Source organism: Trematomus bernacchii, unplaced genomic scaffold, assembly GCF_902827165.1.
Source record: "Trematomus bernacchii unplaced genomic scaffold, fTreBer1.1, whole genome shotgun sequence".
Lineage (NCBI taxonomy): Eukaryota > Metazoa > Chordata > Actinopteri > Perciformes > Nototheniidae > Trematomus > Trematomus bernacchii.
The window spans coordinates 24,905,728-24,927,020 of record NW_022987739.1 but is presented as its reverse complement, the minus strand read 5'-3'; the positions used below and the strand labels follow the sequence as shown (position 1 = coordinate 24,927,020).

The 21,293-nt window shown below is 41.1% G+C and overlaps 1 protein-coding gene across 6 annotated transcripts in view; it reads left to right on the top strand.

Moving 5' to 3' along the window:
- szt2 (SZT2 subunit of KICSTOR complex) overlaps positions 1-21,293 on the top strand; it is a 95,186-nt gene that overhangs the window by 1,763 nt on the left and 72,130 nt on the right. For 5 of the 6 annotated variants that reach the window (XM_034146641.1, XM_034146640.1, XM_034146644.1 and 2 more), the window contains exons 3-29: positions 79-252; positions 1,795-1,965; positions 2,068-2,190; positions 3,217-3,379; positions 3,588-3,694; positions 4,314-4,524; positions 5,183-5,353; positions 5,432-5,663; positions 5,767-5,896; positions 6,768-6,913; positions 7,027-7,179; positions 8,063-8,177; positions 9,010-9,215; positions 9,914-10,150; positions 10,336-10,414; positions 10,503-10,591; positions 10,878-11,046; positions 11,348-11,465; positions 11,992-12,105; positions 12,246-12,449; positions 13,168-13,265; positions 13,740-13,878; positions 14,545-14,841; positions 16,199-16,406; positions 17,515-17,562; positions 19,189-19,316; positions 21,026-21,284. In XM_034146641.1, the coding sequence (XP_034002532.1) occupies positions 79-252; positions 1,795-1,965; positions 2,068-2,190; positions 3,217-3,379; positions 3,588-3,694; positions 4,314-4,524; positions 5,183-5,353; positions 5,432-5,663; positions 5,767-5,896; positions 6,768-6,913; positions 7,027-7,179; positions 8,063-8,177; positions 9,010-9,215; positions 9,914-10,150; positions 10,336-10,414; positions 10,503-10,591; positions 10,878-11,046; positions 11,348-11,465; positions 11,992-12,105; positions 12,246-12,449; positions 13,168-13,265; positions 13,740-13,878; positions 14,545-14,841; positions 16,199-16,406; positions 17,515-17,562; positions 19,189-19,316; positions 21,026-21,284 (4,289 nt within the window). The remainder of the gene's footprint in view (positions 1-78; positions 253-1,794; positions 1,966-2,067; positions 2,191-3,216; positions 3,380-3,587; positions 3,695-4,313; positions 4,525-5,182; positions 5,354-5,431; positions 5,664-5,766; positions 5,897-6,767; positions 6,914-7,026; positions 7,180-8,062; positions 8,178-9,009; positions 9,216-9,913; positions 10,151-10,335; positions 10,415-10,502; positions 10,592-10,877; positions 11,047-11,347; positions 11,466-11,991; positions 12,106-12,245; positions 12,450-13,167; positions 13,266-13,739; positions 13,879-14,544; positions 14,842-16,198; positions 16,407-17,514; positions 17,563-19,188; positions 19,317-21,025; positions 21,285-21,293) is intronic. The other variant, XM_034146642.1, reaches the window with a different exon arrangement.

Genomic DNA, 21,293 nt, shown 5'->3' with positions numbered 1-21,293 from the left:
TTACAGTTTCATATATTCCTGATCCTCTTAAATATTTCAAATAATACGATACTGATACTGTGTTTGACTCATTTACAGCTGAACTCGGAGAACGAGCTGGACTTGCTGAGTATCTTACCCAAAGGATGGCAGACAGATTTCCCCCCCACCACGTACCCCCACATGTTGGTGCCGTCCACTCGAGCCACCTTCCTGGCCCGGAGGTACCGCTTCATCATCGAGCTGGACCTCAGCCCCTCCACAGGGATCGTGGTAAGACTCAGTTAAGTGGTTGTAACTTGCAACAAGAAATATCTCTATCTTGTTTCTAATGTTGCTATGTCAGGATGGAATAGATCTTTCTGTATGGATAGTATCTACACAATATCGTACATAAAAACTTAAAGGTGGGGTAGGTAAGTTTGAGAAACCGGCTCAAGAAACACTTTTTGTTATATTCCATGGAATGCTCTTAACATCCCGATAGCAATGAATATCTTAAGTGCTTTGACAAAAAATCCATAAAAAAATGTCATCTGTGGAAGCCGTAATACTGTAAAAAGCACGACCAATCATTTTAGCCGGCCCGGCTAAAATAACTGGATGGCCTACCTGCCTGTCAGCCTTCCATCTGTGCACAAACTTATCTCGTGCCCTCATTGGTCATGTGCGCGTTCGTGTGTGTTGGAGGAGGGGCTCTGTAAGGAAGTGGCAGATTTTTTCCGGCTGTGTATTTTCAAATTCTAGCGCACTCGAGCTGGTTTCTCAAACTTACCTACCCCACCTTTAATTTGTTTCCCTCAAGTACATATCCTCTGCTGCATTGCCTTAGGGTCCAGCTACATGTATCTGAAATGTGCTACTAACCAATGTAATCTGGACGTGCTGGCATCCCATTGTGTACATTGGATTGGATAAGGCTCAAAACAATAATGTCAGTTTTATTTTGTGTTCAGACCAAACACAAATACACCTTTCTTTCAGCACGATTATTTACAAAGGCAATGCAAAGAAGTGAATACTTGTGAATTTGCAAAGCTTATATGCATCGGTGAAAGTTGAAACATTTTAAAAACCTAATTTGACATAAAACTTTAACGAAGTACTATATTGGCTCCTGGCGAATATTCAGGTTGCATTCAATTACAAAAATCACTCAAGCGGCTGTTTTTGTTTAAGTTGTAATGTGTACATCTGATTTAGTTATGGACTGAACAAACCTTTAGTACTTGTGTACACAAAGTGCAGTAAAATCTCAAGGAACACCTGATGATGATCACTAATTGCCATCCTATGCTTGAGTTATAATTCTACAGCTGAAGTTTGTATACTTTGTTGTCAAAGCTGCAGCTCATCCCCTTAGTCCACTGTCTCCATCCAGACTGACATTCATGCCTCTCTGTGAACATCAGATCCAAATAGGTTGACACTCTGATCATTATTTCTAGAGATATATGAAATAAGGCAGACAGCGTCCATCGGTTATGGGAAGGATTCAAACATGTTTCCTTAAAAATATTTGTATACAACTATCCATTAAAAAAACTAGACATTTTAAAGTACTGCAAAAACATGGTTATGCTTTGTTCTACCTCACTCTCTAAACCCCAAAATAAAATAAAAAAGAGGAACAAAGTCATTCATATGTTCTCTTTCACTTCTCTGCATCTTTGCATCTCTGTTAGGGCACCATTTTATAGAAATCTGTACTTTGGTCATTTAGCATGTCTCAGTTTCGGAGTGCAATTCACTTACAGTATAAAGCGCTCTTGTAAACAGTTTCTCAGAAATGGTGTTTTGTCCTCTGTTGTGCAGGATGACAGCACAGGAGAGATGATCTTCGATGAGGTCTTTCACGCCTTATCCAGGTGTCTGGCGGGTCTGGCTCAACCATTCAAAGTCCCTGGAACTGATCAGCTGTTCAAGCCGAAGATCTTCATCACCGTCTTGGCATATTCATCCATTATTGGCCTCACTTCCCATCAGGTCACTGATTAGTTTACGTGTTATCCTGTTCCATACTGGTGTGTCATGTATGGTATTTGGTTTTTCGTTGGCAGTCCTCTGACAGGCTGTTCCCCCCTGCAGGTGTTGGTGCAGGGCTGTCAGCTGGACAGAACAGACCTGGTGGAGTTCCTGCATTACATCTATCAGCAGCTCAGAGCGGTGGAGAGCAGCATCGCAGAGGTCCTGCATCAGCAGCATGATCAGGCAAGTGCTCTTCAAGGCTTTTGACAATGTCTTCTTTTTTTAATCCTATAAAGATAAGAAACTATTTTGTTGGTGAATCAGAATCAGAAATCCTTTATTTGTCCTGCAGTGAAAAAGGTTTGAGGCATTACAACAGCTACAGTGCAGATTGAAATAAAAACATTAGACTTACATAATATAAAAAAAGAAAAAAAAGAAGTAGGCACACGTTTTAAAAAGGCGCGTTCACACCGGAGTACTTTTCCCCGTACTTTTCCCCGTACTTTTCCCGTTTAGTTCCGTTAGTACCCCTTATGTTGCGTTCACACCAAAAAGAGTACTTAGTGCCGGGAACTTTTACCCCCATTTTTAGTGCCTGCTAGAGAGGTGGTACCAAAAAAGTACCAATTTCTATTGGCTGGGCGAATTGCAAACCACGCCCCGTAAAACTCTGAAAAGTTTTGTGAAGCCGCCATTGTATTTGTGGCATTAGCATTATTAGCATTAGCATTAGCCCGGCGCACCAACGGAGAGAGAATAACTTATGGCAACGCAAAAAAAAACATGGGAGCGGTGGAGATGAGGAGGTGTCGGCATTCTGGCGATTCTAAAATGCTGTCACACTAAGTAATTAAGGTAAAACAAAACAACAATGACCAGCTGTTTCAGAAAATAAAGAGTATTTGTATTGAAAGTCAGCTTTATGGGTGTGTGATGTGTTTTGAAAAGGTTTCGGTCTTCAGTAGGTGAGTTGAGAGCCACGTAGTAGGGTATTGTGAAAGGTCACAGTCCAGCTCTAAATAGTAACACATTGTTAAGTGGTTGAATCCCGCACACCCTTCTGAATATTTTGCACACTTCTGTTCAACGCTACCCCTTTTAAAATATGCTCAGCTCTCTACTTTAAAATCTAGTATTTTGTCATATTTTCACTCTACTATGCACCATTTCCACCAAAGCGACCATAAGTGTGACATCAAATATTGTTTGTTATTAATTCTTTAATGAAGTTCTACATTAATGTATTTATATCTCCTGTGCCTTCAGTCCGTTGAGTCGGTCCAAAGCTCAGATCTCCCCAGCAACATCAAGTATGAACAACCCCAAGGGAAGCAAGGCGTTTCCATGGTGTCGGCTGATATGGGTTTGGTCAGCATGGTACGCCAAGGCATCCTGGCCCTTCAGCTGCTGCCACCAAACTCCAGTGCAGGTCGGTTCGTCTTAAGTTCACATTGAGTTTCTCAATAATCAAACTACTAATTAATATGTCCCTTTACATTTAAGGAACTCGCACTCGACACTGCACTTCCTTTAGTCCTCAGCATCTCTCCACAATTGGAAGTTGATGTACCTTGATTACACATAATGATAAGAAGATATTGAGAATTGGCAATTAAACATGCAGGTGTGTGTTCCAGGTATCATCATTATAACAGATGGAGTGACGAGTGTTCCTGATGTGGCCGTGTGTGAAACCCTGCTGAACCAGCTCAGGAGTGGAACCATCGCCTGCTCCTTTGTGCAGGTAAACAAGATCTCAGCTCTGTTTTTTTTAACTTATCCAGCTTCTTTGATTCAGATGGAATCCAAAATTGTTAATGCGACAGTGTTATTTCCATTGCTTCTGGTGTAAGCGGTATTTCTATATTTGTTTGACCACTGTCCCACTAAAAATCTTCAAGTAAAATAGTAACCATTTAGATTCTCAATATGTGTTGAATTATTTCCACATTTTAAAATATACTCCAAGCTAGGCTAGATGAGCTGAAGTAGCTTTTAGTTACTTAACAGGAAGAAGTGAGAATGATTTGTGAGCAGTCGGTTGATTCTGGTAATATGAGTGGGCTTGACCACTAGCAGAGTTTGACCTGTCTGTCACTGTAAGACTAGGGGTTCATTTGAACTTTCTCAGTTGGCAACACCAATGCGGCTCCAATAGTGAAACATCAAACAGAGGTAGAAAAAGAACCAGATTGCTCCATGCTCTTTGCATTTTTGGAATATGTTGAAACAGCAATATTTTGTGCATGTAAGTCCAATGTAAAGAACTGTTACACAGAAAGTGTTTACATGATCTTGAACCACGATGAAAGAGACATTGTACTGAACTCACTGATCTTTGTATTGTGTTTGCCCCTTTCTAGGTTGGCGGTGCATACTCCTACGACTGCAGCTTTGGCTATATCCCCAACGTAGAGCTGATGAAGTTCATCTCATTAGCCACCTTCGGCTCATACCTGCCCAGCTGTCCAGATTTGGACCTGAACAGCCAGGAGATGAATACTTACCACAAGGCCTTCCTAACATACTCCTTCCTCAACACCCCCGAGTCGATGAACTCTGAGTACTTCTGTGGTGAGGCCGCTCTGAATACTATTCAGTCTTTCTGTGGGTTATGAGTAACAGACTCAATATTATAATTTGGAGACAGGTGCATGTGTCTGATATATAGACACTTAACACAAATTACTGCAAATTGCTAAAATAAATAATTTGTGTTGTCAAATCCTATTTAAGTCTAAAAGGAAATGTATTTGAAGTTGGGAATGTATTTACAACAGTAGGCCTAAGATTGAGCCTTGGGAACACCAACACTTTAAATGATTTGGAATTAAATATATTTATTTAAACATACATTATTTTTTAAAGTAGATGAATGAATTACAAAAGTCATTAATCAAAATTGATCTAATATTACCATCATTTTTTATTTAAATATAAGTCTCTTTTAAAAAGAAATGTAAATATGACCTATTTTTTAACCAAGAAGGAAGAATGTATAACTTTACCAACACTTGCACACCCAGTGATTCTAATTTATATATATATATGAAATTCATTTCTAACAAAAACATTCTGATAGGAATGAAAATTAATTTTATATAATGGTATTTTCAATGTTTTGTCTTTTTTGACTCTATTAACTGGTTTCTAGACCAAATGTAAATTAGAGTAAACTATTGTTTTTGTTAAAGAAATGAACACTCATTCTAGCTGCTTGACTGTTTTGTAGTTTCCCAACACAAACTGTTCAATGAGCACCTGGTGTCAGCCAGCGGTAACCCTGCCCTGGTGATGAGGAGGAAGAAGCACACAGAAAAGGAAGTCCATGCCCATCTGATCAGCGTGGTGTCTGTGCGCCTGAGAGAGGGCTACACCATCAGAGAGATCAACCTCACCAAAGGTAAGCCTGTCTTTGCAAAACGTCTCAGACATTTGGAAAGTCCAGGAGCATATTGTGAGCTTCATCCTGGTTTTTCAGGTGGGACTCAGCTGGAGGTGAAGCTGGTATTGTTGTGGAAACACAACATGCACATCGAGTACCTGGCATCCGCTTCCTGGCCGCTGGACCCCGCCAAGAGAACCACTAGGGTGGAGGTGACAATGGAGGGAAGCTACGACATCCTGCATGACATCAGCTGCACTCAGAGGAAACCCATCACCAGCCCGTACCGCACCTCTGTCATCCGACGCTTCTGGAACACTCTGCAGAGGTACAACTGGAAAAAAACATGCAAAACAAATTGAGATTCTGTGCAGTTTCACCATCATGCATTGGTAGCAAATATTTTTAAACTGTATGTGTTGTCCTTCTAGCATCAACCAGACTGATCAGATGTTGGTGCACCTCCAATCTTTTAACTCAATTCCTGAGAACTACATGATTCCTGAAAGCACAAAAAATGGAGTACCTCTGTTCTACATCCCTCCTGGCTCTACTACTCCGGTACTGTGCACACTTTGTCTTCTTTTCAAGCCACTCTCACCCCTCTTCCACTAAAATGGTGTCTTGTCTGAGTTTTGTGCTTGGGGTATTGTTGGTTCACATTGCAAACTCAGTAATTGCTTTTACAACAAATCAAGTCTAATAGGCGCTAGGTCATTACATCACTGTTTATGTTGCTGCAACACTAGTTTGAATTACTTTCACAATAACAACAATGGTGGACTACGTCCAAACTGTGCTCTTGTTGTTCTTATACATCCATCATTTTTGGGGAGTCTCTGCGGTGCAAACACAAACAGCTTGCTCCTGCACCGCTCCACAGCTCATGACGTGCCTCGGTAGAAAAGGGGTGTAAATATGTACATGCAAACTCCTGATTGTTTTGGTACTACCACCAGGGGGAGCCAAAGCAAGTGGAACTTTACACACTGGTTTAAAATAGCACAGAATCTGCCACTGAAATGGACTTTATGATTTATGCAGTTAAACGTGCACACATTTGACTCTGAATAGAACATATTTGGTAAAGTCAAGGTTGACACAATTATTTCTAAAGTTGCTAACGTTATTACAGTGGTACAGTAGCATAATTGTGTTTAAATCCAACACTGCAAATGAGTCATTTTTTCAAAAAGTAAACAATGTATTTGTGAGCTGTCTTTGAAATACTCCAGTCTCCAGTAGAACCAATGGGTCTTTTTATTTACTCTGTTGACAATAAGGAAATAAACAACTTCTTCAACCTTTCAGCAGCAACGTTTTATTGTAATTAAAAGCATGATAGTCACTGCATATTCCTCACTGCTAATCCACCTCCCCTGTTTTCTATCCTCTCAGCCAGCCTTTATTCTGTCTGCTCCTCTTCTCTCAGGTCCTGTCCCTGCAGCACAGTGGATCCAAAGACTCCTCTCAGTCTCAGTTTGCCTCCTACTGGAAGCCCATCCTCTCTATGGATGCCACCTTCTGGCAGAGATGGCTGCACATGCATCGCATTGCTATCATCCTTGAACATGACATGTGAGAATTCTATAGTTATAGATACAGCAAAGGAAGTGACTTGTGTGGCCATATCTTCTGCCATATTTGTTTGGTTCTGTTTATTTTTTACATGAACAATTGTGTCCCTCCAGGCCTGTCCCCAAACACCTGCACACAGCTGGGAACAATGGCCGTTACAGCACCATCCAGTGTCGTATCTCCCACTCCGCCCTTACATCCCTGCTGAAGGACTGGAGCAGCTTCGTGCTGGTGGAGGGATACTCCTATGTTAAACTCATATACAGGTGAGACAGCAGAAAGCACTACGAGCAGACCGTTTTCATGTGTACTACTTACACTATCTAGTAGGGATGCCAGAAACTGACCATGATCAAATTCGAAAATCGGACAGCCCTGGCGAATATTAATCGATTATTCGCCCAACCCGCCCCCCCCCCCCCCCCCGCGGGAGAGAAAAAACAAAAAGTATTTTCGCAGAGCTTGCATTTTACTTCGTTTGCACTTGTCAGTTCGAAGTAGTTCCACGAGGAAATCTTCTTTGAACGTGCCGCTTTGTTCCTCTTTAGTTGTGTTGTTCTCACTGTTCTGTATATCGCCAATAAATCAATCGCACGTGAGACGGAGAAGGGGGGGGGGGCGGGGTCGGTGTGTAGCAGGCTGCAGCAGGCAGCAGCAGTCTGCACTCTGCGGCTTCCTCCAAGTTTACAGTAAAACAAACTGGTGGTGTGACCAATGGCCATTTACAATTATTAATACTATTACTATTATTAGCATTAGTCTATATTTTGGTTGAAACTAAGCCAGGAAAAAAAAGAAACACATAAATAATAATAAAAAAATATATAAATAAAATCGAATTTTAAAAATAATTTTCGATTATGGAGACTGTAACGAATATTCGAAAAATCGAATAATCGCTGGCATCCCTACTATCTAGTCATTTCTTCTCTTTAGGCTTTTACAAATCATAAATCCAGTAATCTCTGAAGGAAATACAAACTCTTTTGCCAAAGTGCGTACAATGCCAAGGTATTGCGAGTGTATAATGCACTTAAAAGCTGTTACAAGCCATAACGGTTGTGTTTCAAGTGAGGATCTCATGTCATACCAACTTTGTTAAAAATTGTTCAGTTCATGGAAAAAACCAAAGATGAATTGTGTCCACAGTTCGTCGGAGCAGCCCCCCACCTCCTTCTACCTGGTCCGGCTCATTTCCAAGACGCCCTGCATGGTGCTGCGTCTGGGCTTCCCCATCGGCACACCAGCGCACGTTAGAAACAAGGTACATTGAATGTGCAGGAGATCACATGATTATGTTCATTGTTTGGTGCCTGGTTCCACTCTGTGTTGTTGTTTTACTATTAGTGATGTATTGGGTAGCATTTTGCCTTTTGTTTTGATTGAATTTGCCTCACAGACAGCATATTGTCTTATTAAGAGGATATTTGAATATAATACAGTAATTCAACAGTAGACATGAAAGGGATGCTTATTATGCCCAGAGTTCGCAAAACAGGAGTCCTGGAACCAACTTCCTGTTTTAATCAGAGAGGTAGAGAGTGTCCAAACCTTTAAGAGTGCGTTGAAGACCTACATTTTTAACAAAGCCTTCAGTTAGAGCTGGCATTTTATGGTATTCATTTTATTTAATCTTTATGGTAATTCATTTCAATGTTTTATGTCTTTTTATTGTCTTTTTTTGTATCTTATTTTATTTTGTTTTTATTTGTATTCCACCCACTATCTCGTCTTCTCCTTTAGCTGTAACTCCATCATATACAATGTAGTTTGTTTTCTATCTGTAAAGCCCACTGAGACAAACGTGTTTTGTGATATTGGGCTATACATATAAAGTTTGATTTGATTTGATTTATTACATGGCTACTTACTCAATAAATTAATAATTTCTCACAATATATGGATTTTAACATGATTTTTGTGTTTTAAAAATGATAATTTCTCTTCCACTAAAAATAAATATTCCTTACTGTGGCGACAGCAATGTACCTTAAAATGACGGCAGCACTGATTTAGGTTTTCTGCCCCCTAACTGTCATAATCTGTTTCCTGTTTTTAAACACCTGCACTCACCTGTTCTGACACTTTTCCATCAGATTGTAGATGAGCTGCGGCAGCAAATCCTCAAACTCCGCTTCCCTCATCGCGTTCAGAACAAAGAGGCCACACCCAAGACCAAGAGGAAGATTGTTGGTAACCCATCACCATCCAAGTCTCCCTCCATCCCCGCCCCCAAACCTGCTCTGTCGGACCGGCCCTGTGTGGTGGTGCTCAACAAGCCTCTGGAGAAGCTGCTCATCAGGTCAGTGCATGGTAGCAGGGCAGCAGAACTGCAGGACATGGAAGCAAGTGTCATGACTTGGTTTGTTCATAGACAAGTTTTTTATTAAAACACATAACTCATTTATTTCCTGGGAGTATAAGCGAAACAAAGCAAGGAAACATGCCTCATTGTATGCTTTAAAGTTGAACCCAAAAGCATACTTTTGTTAGGCAAATGAAAGCAAAATGTATACATAATTAAATATATACATTCATTAATAATACAAATAATAATAATAATGACAAAAAACTAATAAAATATTCAAACAAAATAAGTAATATCTATATAAGCTATATAAATAAATGATAATAATTACAAAAATCAGCCCAATAATTATGCCACTTAAAAATGTAAATATATTAAATTCATATACAAAACCATAGTGATAATAAGGGGGAGTATATTAAAAAGCATGTTTAAATTCAGATAAATGTTGCAATATGGTGAAATATAAATGGTGCTAGTATATGTCCTCATCTTAGTACTGCCCCTTTGATTTATTTGATAGTAAAACTCTCTTTCATCTTGCAATGTTAGAATATCTTAATAAAAAGTATTGGTTACAACTGGGGTCGACTACAAATGAGTCCGACTGTGATGTGTAAAGAGACTAACGACCTCTCAGGTTATCCTCTATGTGAAATGAACACTTTAAAATGAAAGAAACTGCTCTGCAGGTACGAGAAGCTCCCGTTGGACTTCCGGACTCCGTTCATTTTCAACATGGAGAACTTTCCTCAGCCCTCCAACAGCTCCGTCCCTCTGAGCATGGCAGCCAACCGGACGGCCTCCTCCACCCTGGCCTCTCTGTCCCGTTACTTCCTGCACCAGCGCTGGGTGTGGGCGGTGCAGAGCAGCCAGGGAGCGGCCGTGGCCATGCAGGCGGTCGCTCACATCCTCACCATGCTCTCAGAGTGAGTTCACACACCTCACCTTGTTATTCTTGTTGTGTGTGTGTTCTATACATTCAATAACACATTGCAACAGACAGTTAAACAGATTCTGAGCAAAACATTTCCAGGAGAGATTTATGTTCTTGTTTGCAAGGTTACATAGATCATTAGTGCTTTTAATTATAATTAATTGATGTCTCTGACAGGATCCGCATTTCAGAAGGCTTCCACTTTGCTGCCAGCGGAGAGGGCATCGTGAACATGGTGATCGAGCTGCCGATGAAGGTATAGAACAGCAGGAAACACAATCTCTAGCAACACGAAATTCTAGAGTTTTCAATTTGTTTAAATTGAATGAAATGTCTGTTCTTAGGGTATTTCAGGGGACACGGACAGAGAGAGTCACTCTTGTATTGTTCAGTACATCATGTTTCCACCTCACTCTACATCTACTAAGGACAGGTACGACTGCCAGAAACCATCTTACAGAACGCCTTATTTTAAAGGAGCCCTATTATGCTTATTTTCAGACTGATATTTGTATGTGTGCCTCTACTGTGCATGTCTCTATGCTTAAATGTTCAAAAAGGACTTTATTTTTCTCATACTGCCTGTTTTTCACCCTCTAATATTACCACTACTACTGCTACTAAAGGTGTTAACTCAGATGTATGTTCTGCATATGTTGGAATTGACACTGATGCTACTACATGAATTAGTGGCAGCTTGTTGTCTTTTGTCTTTCCAGCTTCTCCACTGATGAAGACAACGACACAGAGGTGGAGGCGGTTGACATGGACACAGAGCTGCACCTGGTGACGGAGTGCTGGGTGGAGCCTCAGAGCGGCATCGTGATGAACTGCATGGACCCCCATCGCCACTTCCAGGAACTCAAGTACCAGGAGATCCCTCAAGCAGTGTGTACAGCTTTTTCATACACACTTACTTATTCACACACACTTACTTATTCACTATGAGATAGAGCTGAGGTGGGGGGCATGGGGGTCTGAATCTCTTTAAGATTATCCTAGAAAAAAAATCTAGCAACTTAGAAAAAGTTTTTCAAACTAACGTATGAAAGGGACAACATATGATAATGCAAACTCAGTGCTTCCTCCATGGGTACCTGGAGCCCTAAGTATACATCTATGTATGGATATCTGTTTGTAAGGTTATTTAAGGTAATGTATAAAAATGACCTCGTGTTTTTTCTTCCAGATCTACCCAAGGGATCTGGCCTGTATGTCCACCATGATGACCTTTGAGTATTTGTGCCAGCTGTGTCAGAATAAGGATCAGGTCTGCTCACTGGCTGCTCCTCTCAAGGATGTGATGGGTAAGATAACACCGTGCAATGTAGAAAGATTACATCTCCTGCTTTGAAAATGAACACTTGACCCACTGTCATTTCTCAAACAGAGGTGGAGGAAATACTCAGATCCTATGCTGAAGTAAAAGTAGTATTCACATTGAACAAAAGACACACAGTATTTAATTAACTTTATGAAAACATACATATTAAGAAGAATGTAGTTCCAATCAATTCTAAATTGCTGGTTTTCCTATGAATGTGTCAAACTACCGGAAAATAGAGATTTAGGTCTTAAAGACTTTTAATGTAAAGCATCCATGTAGGAATTGTTTTATTAACAGCTGTAATTAAAGTGTGTGTGTGTGTGTGTGGTGTGTGTGTGTGTGTGTGTGTGTGTGTGTGTGTGTGTGGTGTGTGTGTGTGTGTGTGTGTGTGTGTGTGTGTGTGTGTGGTGTGTGTGTTGTGTGTGTGTGTGTGTGTGTGTGTGTGTGTGTGTGTGTGTGTGTGTGTGTGTGTGTGTGTGTGTGTGTGTGTGTGTGTGTGTGTGTAGGTGATGCCCTGGCCTCAGAGGAAAGCATCCACATGGTTCCTTTCCAGTTCGACCTCATTCAGCTGCTCCCAAAATGCCAGCAGGTGGAGATCTTCTTCCTCACCTTCAGTACAGGTACGATGCTCTACACAGTACGTCAACAGTAAGAGTAACATCCATCAATAAGTACATCGTTTTCTGAAGGTATTTCGAATAGAAAAGGAACAATACCAGGCAATACCTTAGTATTTCCTTTGCTGTCTTTGTGTGTGCAGCAGTGGAGACGGAGGAGCAGAGCCACAGCGCCCCCTGTCTGCCCAACGAGCTGCTGCTCAGTCTGTTCCACAGCAGCCTGGAGCACGAGCTGAGCGACAGAGAGATCCCGCTCGCTGACAGCGACCACTTCACCTTCATGCAGCACATCTTCCAGCGAGAGCGTGAAGGCCATGTTCCTCCTTTCTCCTTACCTGTGATTAAAGGTCAGTGCGTGTCTCTGTCTCAGAATCAGAAATAATGTATCGCCCCACAGCAGGGACATCTAGGTTGTTACAGCAAAGGGGACGGTGCAGATAAGACAACTAAAAGAGTACAATCAAATATTAATTAAAGAGGCAAGCACATAGCAGCATTATAAAAGTAAGTGAACATATAAACTCAAGTAGAGAAGTAGCAGCCAGTAATAACAGTATTGAATAGTAAGATTTATAGAACTTTTATTGCAAATAAATGTATATATTGCACAAAAGTGTTGGTCTGTGTGTGGTGGTCTACCAGGGAATGTGGTAACTGACAGCCACCACAGAGTCAAGAAAGGTGGGCCCCCACACTCCAAAAGACCTCAGTCTCCTCAGCAGATAGTCTGCTCTGTCCCTCCTTTCATATAAAGTGCAATATAATTATCTGGCTAGTTTATTGTTCAGCCAGGTGCTTAAGATCCCACAACCTCAATGTCTGGTCCTTGGATGTCCACTGTCCAAGTTTGCACCTCCTCTAGCCCACCACCAGCTCCTTGGTTTCTCTGTGTTGAGCTGGAGGAGGTTCTTCTGGCACCAGAGGGCAAAGTACTGATTGCCTGTGAAAGAACAACAGGGCTTTTAGGTTATGGCATGTCCCTTTTTATTTGTCATTTTGTTAGTCGATTGCAGCAGGGGCCACTGTCTCTTCTAATGTCTGCTCTTATGTTTTCTGTTTTGTCAGAGGAGTTTGTGAAGCCTCCAGACAGACAGGACACCATGACGTCATTCCACAACACCGGCAGCAGCAAAGAGGGGATGGGCTCCACCAGCACTTTACAGGTGATGCAGCTGTTTTCATACACCGACCATATGTCACATTCATATGAATAACATGTGATGGAAAAACTAAACACAGTTACCTGAGCAGGAAACTGTGCGGGATATTTTTGTCTTATATCATGTTAAAAAAATATCTGTCCTTACCAGACACCTCAAGATATATATAATTGAATTTGAGCAGTCGGAGGGTTTTGTGAAACACTGGGTTGTTGTGGAAAGGTTGGTTATGCTGCATGTGTTCACTATCAAGCCTTAAGTGTTCATCTATAGTAAAATATTGGGGACATCAGAAAACAGAGTTTAGTTTTCAAGCTAAAATCTGATCAAATATACCAATAAAGCAATGGGAATTATAAATAGAGGCCTGTCTCTTATATAAGACCGTTTTGATTTCTCTGCTCATATCTGCAGCGGGGGCTGTGACAACGCTCCACTCTATTAATGAGTTCTATTGTAAACCTGTGTCTGTTGCAGAGTTTCAGTAACGCAGACCTGGTGGACGAAGAGCCGTCTCTGGGGGAGAGGAGCTGCTCCACCCCTCAGTGGAGGTGCTATGCCAAGTACATCAGCTCTCAGCAGATCATCCTCACCTTCCTCCCTGCTTCATACACAGGTACACTTTGCATTTTGTTTACTATAATGTCCTTCATAGGTTTTAAACAAGGGCTGGTAAAGCAAGGCAAGTTTATTTATATAGCACAATTCAAAGTGCAAAGGCAATTCAATCTAGTCACGATTAATCTGGAAACCTTTACACGTGTAATATTTTTTACGTAAATGAATCACATCACCAAGTTTGACCCTAATTGCCTTCTGTAACTCCAGTGTGGATTTAACCACGACTTGCATGGCAGTGAAAAGGAAAAGCTAAGCTAAGGAATGAGCAAAAGATACATGTATTGCAGTTACTGGAGATCAGGTAGAACCATCCCTACCTCCGTGTTACAGCACACCTAAATCCATGACAAATGTTCTGAACTAATTCGCTTTAGAAATCGTGAAAAAAGGGGAAAAGGCATTTTGCTGAAGCGTGCGCTAGCCAGTTTTGGGGAGTTTTACAGCAGTGGGAGATAGCGGACAGGGGTCACCTCTGTAGGAACAGATAGAGCACGCAATATGATCGCTGCACAGAGATAAGCCCTTTGTAGCATGTGTATTTGCCCCTCCAAAATACAAGTCAAAACTAGTAATTTTCTTTACTTTTGAATAATGTCACCACTATTTTAAACACGTTCTTCATAGGAAAAAGTGAAATGTGAATACTGTGTGTTTTCTGCAGATGTTCTGATGTTGATGGCGTCCGGGCTGGAGCCTCAGGGCAGCGTCAGCATGCAGGAGGACGACACTCTGACTCCCAGCAGCAAATCCCAGGCCGACTCCCTGTCCGGCTCCACCAGCGAGTCCGGCCTCAGTCTGCCTGGTAGACTGCCCAGGAGCTCTAGCAGCGGGCTCTTCACCTCCAGGTCCCCTGTGTTCTCACCAGGGTCTGAGGACCAGGCTGGGCCCCCAGAGGCCCTGAACTTGCACCAGGACAGCTGGGACAGCAGAGTGTCGGGGACGGGGACCCCAGGCTCAGGTAGGTCTCATACTCCAGTTGAAGTGTAGTGTCCACTAAATCGTAATAATTGTATACATTTGTGGATATCTATCTAAAAAAACAAACAGGAAACTGGAGCAATTAATTTGAAAGAGTTTACAGTGCCCTTGCGAAAGTATTCCCCTTGCAGGTGCCATTATCGGGAATATTTGTATTTATTATATTACTGGATTAAAATGAGTGATGCATTAATATGTTCATAATTATTTCAGTGGAGATAACTTCAATTAATTCTATACTTTCAAGTATCACAATCCATCATAATCCAAATTCATCAGTAGTCTTATAAAAAGTAAAAATGACAATATTGGCTTACAAAATGTAGTTGAGTAGAAGTAAACATTGACATAAAATTAAATACTCAACTACAGTAAACAACAAGTACCTACAGGTTGTACTTTAAATACAGTACTTGAGATTATATTATATGTTTACTACGTAAGGGATAATGTGCAGCGACGCGGTCATTATGGGGAAAAGAACACCGACAGGCTGATCAGGAGCCCGGCGCGAAGCGGAGGGATCTAGATCTGCATGAAGGTGCTCTTTTCCCCATAATGACCAAGTCGCTGCACATTATCCCGCTTATTACATGGCCACATTCTCAACAAAGTAACGATATGACTCCCACTATTAATTGAAATGCTTTTATGGATTTAGAAAATGATTTTATTGATTTAAAAAATAGTTGTATGTATTGATTTAAATTGACATGCATCCGCTAAGGAAAATAGTCCGTTGTTACCGTTTGAAAAAAAAAACGTAGCAACGCAACGGCAGGAAGGCGGAGCTTTTTGATTACAGATTTGAAAACATCGTTGCTTGCTTTAAAAGTAGCACAATTCATTATGTCAAACCTTGGAAAGTATCTAGATATCCCTGCCCTAATGCCAAAGTAACTGGCAACTGAATATGTGTCGCCGTTTGATGTCTATGTCTGGACCGCTGCGTAAAAAGGAGGGTTTCTGCCAGTTACTTCTCCGCTGTTTTCTTGTCGCTCTTGTCTTGTCAGTTAGAAAAGCAAACTGCATGCAGTTTGCTTTTCGGCCAAACTGTATACAGTTCAATCGACCGGACTTGTTTGTGCAGATGTGAGCGTCCTTAACAACGGTCAATAAGTCCTTGACAGCGGTCTGTCTGTTCTGGATTAACAACGTGTCACGTGTTCTAAATTGACCAATCAGAATCGAGTATTCAACTAAGCCATGTAATAATATATTACATTACAATGTGTATACTATTACTACATTGAGTTAATTGTTACCACATATATTTAACAAACAACGTGTAGGGCTGAACGATTTGGGGATAATATGTCATTTTTCTCCTTTTCCAGATCGTGCAGAGAAAGAAGGCGTCCAGTTCTCTGAACCCCAGACGGCAGACTTCCACATCAGCTTCAGCCGGCAGGTGTCCCAGCAGAGCACCAGTGACTGCACCCAGTTAAGATGTCCAGTGTACGTCTACAACTGTTCCCTGGAGCACCTGAAGGAGCAGCTGGTGCAGCCCAGCACCAGCCGCCAGCCCAGGGACGTGTTCTTCAGGTACTGTGGGGCAGGGGCCACATATAGAAAGCAACTGGTACCTCTGTGAGAAGTTTTAAAGGAATTACAGTGCTAATCTGGGTGATAGATTTTGATTTTGAATGCATAGTCTGATCATATGTGAGGTTAACTTTCCAAACAGAAAAACTGACTATCAGATAATTCCTGAATTGCAAGTAAGACAATGAGTTTATGTTTGCAGTGAGAATGTGGCAATATTGCAAAATTACCATGTGGTAAATGTAATTACTTTTTCTATTGTAGTCTTGACAATACTTCTTAATATATATATCATTAATAATATAGTTGTACTAACCAAGGTAGAGTCATTTCTGATCTAGAAATAGTCGTAGTTGAGCCTATGTGGAGAAGAGAATGTGTTTGTAGATTATTTGAAGTGTTGATATAGTCTTAGAGAGGAGCTGCTGTTTGAAGGCAGCAGCAGTGAGGATTGTGGGTAAAGCAGCAGAATGGTCAGATCTGACCTCCACGACCCAAGTTGGTGTGTTGGTGTGTGTGAGAGGAGTTTATCAAACTCTTTGTACTATATGTGTGTGACATTTTAGTTTTCACATGTCATTTTTTCTGATGCTTTTATTCATACATTTCAATACCATAAACATAACAACTTGGGCAATTTGGGGTTAAGTATCTTGACCAACAATACTTGACATGTTGACTGCAGGGGCTGGGGATCGAACCATAGACCCTCCGATTGGTTGACCTCCACTTAGTCCCTGAGCCACAGCAAACAGTAAATTAGTTAGTACATTGGTTTAAAATTGTCCGATTTTGGCGCAGGAAAAAACTGATTTGTTCACTTATCCAACGGTTGAAACTGGATCCGTCGCAGGTTGGGTCGGTTTCGATCATCTAGACAAAAATGTGCTTGGTTCCAACCTGTCTGACTGCTTTGTTTTACATGTAGTCAACATGCTGTTATCCCAGACTTCAGATAATTGTTTGTTGAGTGCCATACGTTTTTATAAGCATAACATATCTTTCCCCACCAATGTTGAACATAATTGACCCTTTAATGTCATCAGAAGGGCGTTGCAGTCCGGTTGCTAACATGTGTGTCTCTGATTATCTTCACACGTGAGAATAGAGCTCAAGATGCAGAGTCCTGGGAGATGTTTCAGCAGACAAAGTCCAGGTAGTTGATTATTTGTCTCTGCCCCCCCTCCCGTCTCTGCTGAGGGGCTCAGCTTTCATTGGACGCACTTGTCTCCTGTAGCGTGGGAAAATGTTGCTTCTCTAATACTGGAGGCTCCACAGCCATCTCTCCCTCCTAGGCCTGTCTGCGCTTCCTCTTCACACACACACACACACACACACACACACACACACACACACACACACACACACACACACACACACACACACACACACACACACACACACACACACACACACACACACACACACACACACACACACACACACACACACACACACACACACACACACACACACACACACCACACACACTCTACTGCCGGATGCTAACTTGCACATGTTGGGCAATTTACACAATTAGCACAAGTTGCGTTAATTAGGATGAAATAGCATGATAGCCTATGGGGACAACAGATAAAGATGGCTTGACCGATATGGACAATTTTATGGTGTGGTTTTGGGGGTTATTGAGGTTTTTTACTGCATTTCTGACATTATCAGGATAAAAAATGGCAGTTTTAACCAGACAGTGGCCATATTTGTACTCTCGTTGGGCTAACTGAAGTGTTGCGACCATTGGATATAGAGAGCAAAATGATAACCTCGATTGTGGACAATTTATTTTCAAATAAATAAGAAATGATCTAATCCAATTGATCCAGAATCCACAAAAACTTCAAAATAGACCCAAAATGAATCAGAATCAGCCCACCAAGAGTACAAATACCCCCAAACCCACCCCCAAATCGCCCAAATCAGCCTAGCCATTTTTAAAGTATTGTCCACATGGGCTATAATAATAATTCATACTATACATTTCTAACATAAATCTTTGGGGTACTCAACATTTTAGGGTTCACAAAAGACTGTATTAGCTGGCAACTAAACTAGTATGTGTCTTTTGTGTGTCTGCAAAAACATTATAATTGAATTTGCTTTTTACCACATACACTGGTGAGAAAACAGGGATCATGTTTTTAAAATGAGATGTAATAAAAACCAGGACGATGCTATCCATGTTACCATTATCATAATCCACCAGATTGATTCATCCATATGATTTTAATTTCAAGATCAAATAAAGAAAATCTTTCTTAAATTAAAATGAGGTGTAGTGTAATAAAACCAATTATGGCTTCTCATTTGATTGTGAGATTGAATATGATTGGCTGACACTCCCTGCACAGAGTTATGAGCATGTTGCAGCACTTTGACACCTTTCTCTTACATGGATATGAACACTTTGGTCATCCAGATCTTTTTTCAAGCGTTCATGTTTTTCCTCCTTTTTGTCCTATTTTTTCCCAAATACAACGATTTACACGCAGGCTGCAGAGCTCCAGCGGCTCAGCTCTTTGGATACTGCTTACTTTGGTGGAGCTCTGGGCTGGAGGCTAAATCTCTCTCTGTGCTTCTGCAAAATGTCCGCATAAAACTGTCTGTATTTTGAATGTTTTACATTTATTACACAAATATGAGGAAAAACAACTAATGGAACATTTGAAAAGTTCTCGTCCTTGTTGGTACCAAATAACTTTTCTAACTGTGAATGTTTATTTACTGTGTGTGTATTTGTGTATGTGCTTGTGTGTTTGCTGTGCAGGTCTCTGTCTCAGGACCGCAGCAGTCCGTCCCCCTGGACCGAGCTCCTGGCCCAGCCTCACAAACACAAAGAGCTGGCCACCTTCTGCAGCCTGCTGCAGGAGCACTACCACCAGAGCTACGTCAGAGGTGACCGACATACACACATCTGTACAATTAGCTAATTACAAGTACAGGGAGATTTACTTGTACAAATGTAAAACATTTCAAAGCTAAGAATGGGGTAAAGATGTTTAAATGATTTGATACTGAATCTAAGAAAACGTTTAGATAATACAAAATCTACTTTTAAATCCCAAATGTAGCTTAACCTGTTAAGCCCCATAGCCCCCGGCCAAGCGTCTGAATTAGCACTAAGCGAAAGAGTGCTAACGCACTTAGCACATAACTCACGTTAGCGATCTTTTATACTTCATCGGGTCTGCACAAACAAGATATCATATGAAAGCTGAGATTCCACAGATTCCAATGGTATAAGTATCATCACTGAGCAACCAAAACTCACGGCAGCGAAGGCAAGCAAAGACAACACACAACTCCACTTTACGGGGCCAAAACGGCAAATACGTCTTACCTTTGCTGTTTTCTGATCAAAAGTTGTGTTCAATGGCATTAAAATGCATATAAACGCTGCTGAAGGTTAATCCAATGTCTCTGTGTCACTTTGAAATGATTACTGATAATCCATCATAACATTTATGTCAATAACAGAGTTTTCATATAGAGTGTATGAGAGCTGTAACCCAGCTTCCGGTTTTGGGCTTGCTGGCTGCGCATCACTCTCATTCATAATGTTTGGATGGATTTAGGAACTCCCTCTTGATTCTATTGGCTCTAACGGTTCAAAAGTGGTGTCAATCATCAAAATCCACCGATGAGTTCCAGAGATATGGCAAATCCACCCAAATGACCCCAGAAGTGTTTTTGTCACTTGTTTTGCATCAATCTTGATACAAAACAAGTGACCTGCCCCTTTCTTTTTCTTTTTAGAAAGGGGCAGGTCATATAAGATTTTATTCTTCTCCCTGCTCCTTTTAGCTCAAGGGTGTTTGTAGAGACATGTTTTGTTGGCAATTATTGTACATTTGGTTTTGCGTACCATGAGCGGGACAAATAAAAATGAAATGAATTGAAATGAAATACAGGGTACTTATTATATGTTATAGTTTGGATTCCTAAAGTTTTTAGTCTACTATTCCATCATTCAAGGGTGGTTTTCACTGTAAGTCATGTTTTCTTTTGACGGAAACTATAATTTACAATTTTTTACTATGTTCAATCTGAATTTACTTTAAAAATAAAAACATCTATATTGATTCTACATCCAAGTCACAGGTGTATCATTGCTTTGAGAGAAGAGATTATTAACTTACCTCTTTTAGAAGTGAAGATATAGTCATTTGTTCTGGGCATGTCATTTTCGAGCCTGAGACCTGAAAAACAGGCTCGGGTCTTAACAGGTTAATAACAACTTATCGATCTTTCTCAATAATAAAAACCAAGAGAATACATTTATTATTTTTAAGGCTATGGTCTTAAACATTTGATCGGCAGATGAACAGCCTGTTTGAGTTTAAATGCAGTTTTCAATAAATTGCCAACTCTCTATTTTGGTCTCTTGCTCCTGTTTCTTATTTTTTGCATTTTGAAGCTCTACTGGTTACAATCCACCAGTGCAAAATGCAAATTCTTGTAATTTTTCCCCGGTCTAAAGATTTTGTTCAGTAGTGTACTGTATGTTTGCAATCACAAGAGTAATGTACGGAACAGAGTTTCTTCAATGAATAAAGTGCGTGCACAATGTGTTTTTAATGCAAATAACAGTGGCTGTTCCTCAGGTGTGTACCGCAGCCTGCAGCAGGCCTACAGCATCAGCTCCCAGGACCTGCTGATGGCCATGGACTACTGTGAGGAGTCCCTGCAGGAGATCGACGTCACTGCCTTCCTGCAGACCCTCTGTGGACACATCCGGGTGTTCAGGGAGCATGGGGGCGGGACCCCAAAACCTGCCAGAAGCCCCGCTGCCACCTTTACCATCGGAGAGGTGGAGGAGGAGGAGCGAGCAGAGGACAGGCCAGCCTTGGTCTCCTCATCCAGGTAACACAA